General features: G+C 29.2%; 1 protein-coding gene across 1 annotated transcript; it reads left to right on the top strand.

The window, feature by feature from the left end:
- The first annotated feature begins 1,068 nt into the window (after positions 1-1,068).
- LOC145311647 (lectin-like) lies at positions 1,069-2,742 on the top strand. The gene is made up of 7 exons (XM_080150631.1): positions 1,069-1,203; positions 1,353-1,390; positions 1,465-1,594; positions 1,788-1,883; positions 2,146-2,201; positions 2,463-2,540; positions 2,642-2,742. The coding sequence occupies exons 3-6, from the start codon at positions 1,498-1,500 to the stop codon at positions 2,538-2,540; spliced, it is 327 nt and encodes a 108-aa protein (XP_080006757.1). The 5' UTR covers positions 1,069-1,203; positions 1,353-1,390; positions 1,465-1,497; the 3' UTR covers positions 2,642-2,742.
- The last annotated feature ends 839 nt before the right edge of the window (positions 2,743-3,581 follow it).

Genomic DNA, 3,581 nt, shown 5'->3' with positions numbered 1-3,581 from the left:
CAAAATACTTAAACTCATTTTAACTACAAAGATTAATCAAATGTTTTTAATACATGCAAATATAAAAGATTATGCCTTTATGTTGTACAATTTTGATAGTAAAAATGAAGAAAAGGTAATAATTACTGAAGGTGCGCTTATTTTACTTTTTTAAGGATTTAATGTCGCGATAATATTACTGTCTATTGAACATCTACTTTATTATTCAGTCACTAGGGCTGTCAGTATCTTGAATCTGTAATGCTTTGGAGACATCGAATTTAAGACAAAAGGAAAATAGTTCTATCCAAGCTAATAGGTATAGAACATAGAGGTTGAACTTTTAGCAAAGATGAACTTTGATTCATTAAGTATGTGGTGTGTCTTTTATGATGTTATAAAACTCCATTTAATTAAAGTATGATTAATGTATTTATGTATTTTAGTTCTGTTGCTGACAATCTAAGATGAAAATTTGGATTATCATCTGCTTAACAGCATTTGGCTGTTCCCTTCTTCAAGTTGAGGCTCAAGGTATTTTCTAGAGACTAATTGTATAAAATATTTATAAAAATATCTAATTTTTCGTAATAAATATATTCAACTTTGAATTTTAAGTTGTTTAGTAAAGATTTATTTTTTTAATGTTTTAGAATCTTTTGAAACCATCAATGGAATCAGTGTTAAAACCAAGAAAGTGGGAATGTGGATTCTCCAACAGAGTGTGCTGAATCATGTAAAGATGATAGCACATGTCTTCTTTGGGAATTCAATAAGAAAAAGAAAAATTGCAAAATTACAAAGTTTAAAGGTTTGAAAATTTACATTAATATCTTAATGTTTTTTACATATGCAAAACCTCTGTTAAAAACAAGATTCATACCTGCTAATAGAATATTTATCACTGCCATCTATAGATTTTATGACCAGTTACAAAAATACATTTATCATTGTAAAAAGAATCATCTATTATATGCTAAATACCTGCATCAAACAATTCTGACAAATTTACACTCATTGCATCCATTTTAATTTATAGGATAGATTTTGAATACTTGTTTTTACTTACAGTAAAAGGAAATAGGAAGACAATCTTTGGTGTTAACAACTGCAGCCCCCCTACCAGTCCACCTACTTGCCCCCCACCCACAACTGAACAACCAACAACATCTGAATCACCTTCAACACCACCAACAACTGAATCACCTACTACAAGTCCACCAGGTACATCTATCCATTGATAATAAAAAAAAAAGATTGTTTGCATATCTTGTGCTAAAAAAAGGTCCATGAAATTTTCTTTATATTTTTTCTTTCCACTTGAGACTGAATATTTTATCCTGAATCTCAAAAAAAAAAGTATCTGATTTCAGTCAAGTGTGGAACAGGATGGACTGTCAGGTCATCAACAATAAATATGTTGATACAGTTTTTTTCCTATTACAAAGATTTTGACTGAAATCTTATTATTACACCAACCTTTCAGGATCTTGCTACCAATTATTGAGAGGAAATACAATGGATTGGACCACGGCAAAAGATACATGTGAAGCTTTGGCACCTGGAGCAGAATTGGCTTCTATCCGTGATAGGGAAGAAAATAGTTTTGTTAAGGGTAAGTATTAAAAACATAACGTAGATAAATTTCAATAATTGTATTGTACACAAAAAAATCAATTATATGTATTATATTTCACTTTAAATGGATTGTACTTTGACAGTTTATTTTGTCAAGAACTTATTACCTCGTTCCTGATGTGAAAGCTTTACTTATAAAGTATCATTGAAGACATGCAAAATTTTTATAGGTATGATGGGCCCTGCCAATAACCAATATGCCTATTGGTTGGGAGGTACTGATGTTGCTGAACAAAATGTTTGGAGGTGGACAGATGGAAGTCTTGGTAGAGTAGAAAACTAAACAGGGACAGTCATGTCTTAAAGTAGCACATTAAACAGAATAAAAGTTGCAACCTTCTTATTTAAAAATACAGTATGTTTGTAAAATTAAGAAAAAAAGAGTATAATTTTAATGATATAAATAAGAAACCTTTAGGGCTCACATACTTTTACATACGAGTTATGGAGTATTGCACAACAAAAAATTAGCTCAGTTGAAGAACATTATTTATATACCTTTTATAAATATGGAACTCTTATATTTAGTTAACTATACAAACTGGATTATATGGGCTGAAAATGCTGGCCAAGACTGTATGTTGGTAAATATTTACATGCATCTTTACCATATTTTAAACTGTAATTTATACGTTTTTGATTAAAATTCAAGAAAATTACTTATAACATTTTCATAATATTTCACAAATAAGTTTCTAAATTATTCTGTCGAAACAATTATCACAATGCCAAAATTGTAATTTCTACCTTTACCTGAGAAATTTCAAGTTTTGCAATATGATCAAACATTGACAAAACATTTCATTCCAGCACGATCAATATTACGATAGTGTTCTTTATTAAAGGCTGACTCGTACAATTCCTACGACTGGAAAGTTTTTGAATGTTACAAACTACGAGGTGCTCTATGCAAGATTCCTTAGGTAGATTTTTATTTCTGTTTTATAATACTTAATTTAAAAACAAATTTTATATTATACATATAAAACATTTTCTAATCATTAAAATTACTTTAATTATTTAGACCATAGATGTGTTGATGGTTGAAAGAAGTTTTGATGTTCCATTTTTGTAATCTTTCAAATTTTTTTGCAAATTTGATTTAATAAATTTCGTCAAAATTTATTGTGTGTTTTTATTCTTTTCTAAAGAACTAACCTCTGAAGGTAACTTATCCTTTGATTTCCAAATAATCAGAGTCATTTCTTAGGGATATATTATTAAATGTTTGTGTTTCATAAATTGAAAAGCTTTCTATTGCCGCATTAACCTTCTCAATTTGGGACTTAGCTAGTAAGGAAAACGTGAAAATCTAGGAATCGATCTAGCACCACAAAAATGGGCAATCCTTGATAAAACTTATCTTTTAAAAATAAAACTTTAGCGGGAACAAGATCCCTCGCTACAAACAAACACACAATTATTGAGACAGAACGACATCTTGTTACTCATATATTACAATTACATGTCTATGTCTTGTATGCGATCCTCTCATATGTGCTACATATTAGGATCAATATTATAAATGTTGTGCATTTATTACTTGCATTGCAAATTTATGAACCAACAAATAAACCTTTTCATTCAATCATAGGTAGATAGAACCAGGAAGGAGAGGACATTGGCAGATAAAAGATACACCAAAGGAGTGTATTCTTATCATCAAAGTACCCAGGATACTTTGACACATTACTAAAACCAAAAAATATTTAGAAACTGGTTTTACAAAGCACAATTTAAATAAATATTTAAAATTTGAAACTAATAGTAATTTGTAGTAAAAAGAGAGAATTTTAATTGGATCTTGCATCTGGGGTAATAAAATGTTAAGCTTTCTTTGGTGTTTCTTGAGATTTATAAATCACCTCCAATCAATTTAGGTATTTGCATAATTTCTATAAATAACTCCTTCATGAGTAAAACCAAAACAAACAGTAGCTCATTCTATTCTTTGGTTTGCAATA

Source organism: Acartia tonsa, chromosome 1, assembly GCF_053477335.1.
Source record: "Acartia tonsa isolate MP-2025a chromosome 1, ASM5347733v1, whole genome shotgun sequence".
Classification (NCBI taxonomy): Eukaryota; Metazoa; Arthropoda; class Copepoda; order Calanoida; family Acartiidae; genus Acartia; species Acartia tonsa.
This window is presented reverse-complemented; position numbering and strand designations above follow the sequence as displayed.

Coding starts and splice junctions, on each gene's coding strand:
- LOC145311647 (XM_080150631.1), top strand. CDS start 1,498: ATGGATTGGACCACGGCAAAAGATACATGTGAAGCTTTGGCACCTGGA. Junction 1,595..1,787: donor AGAAAATAGTTTTGTTAAGG/GTAAGTATTAAA, acceptor AAATTTTTATAG/GTATGATGGGCCCTGCCAAT. Junction 2,202..2,462: donor CTGGCCAAGACTGTATGTTG/GTAAATATTTAC, acceptor TCTTTATTAAAG/GCTGACTCGTACAATTCCTA.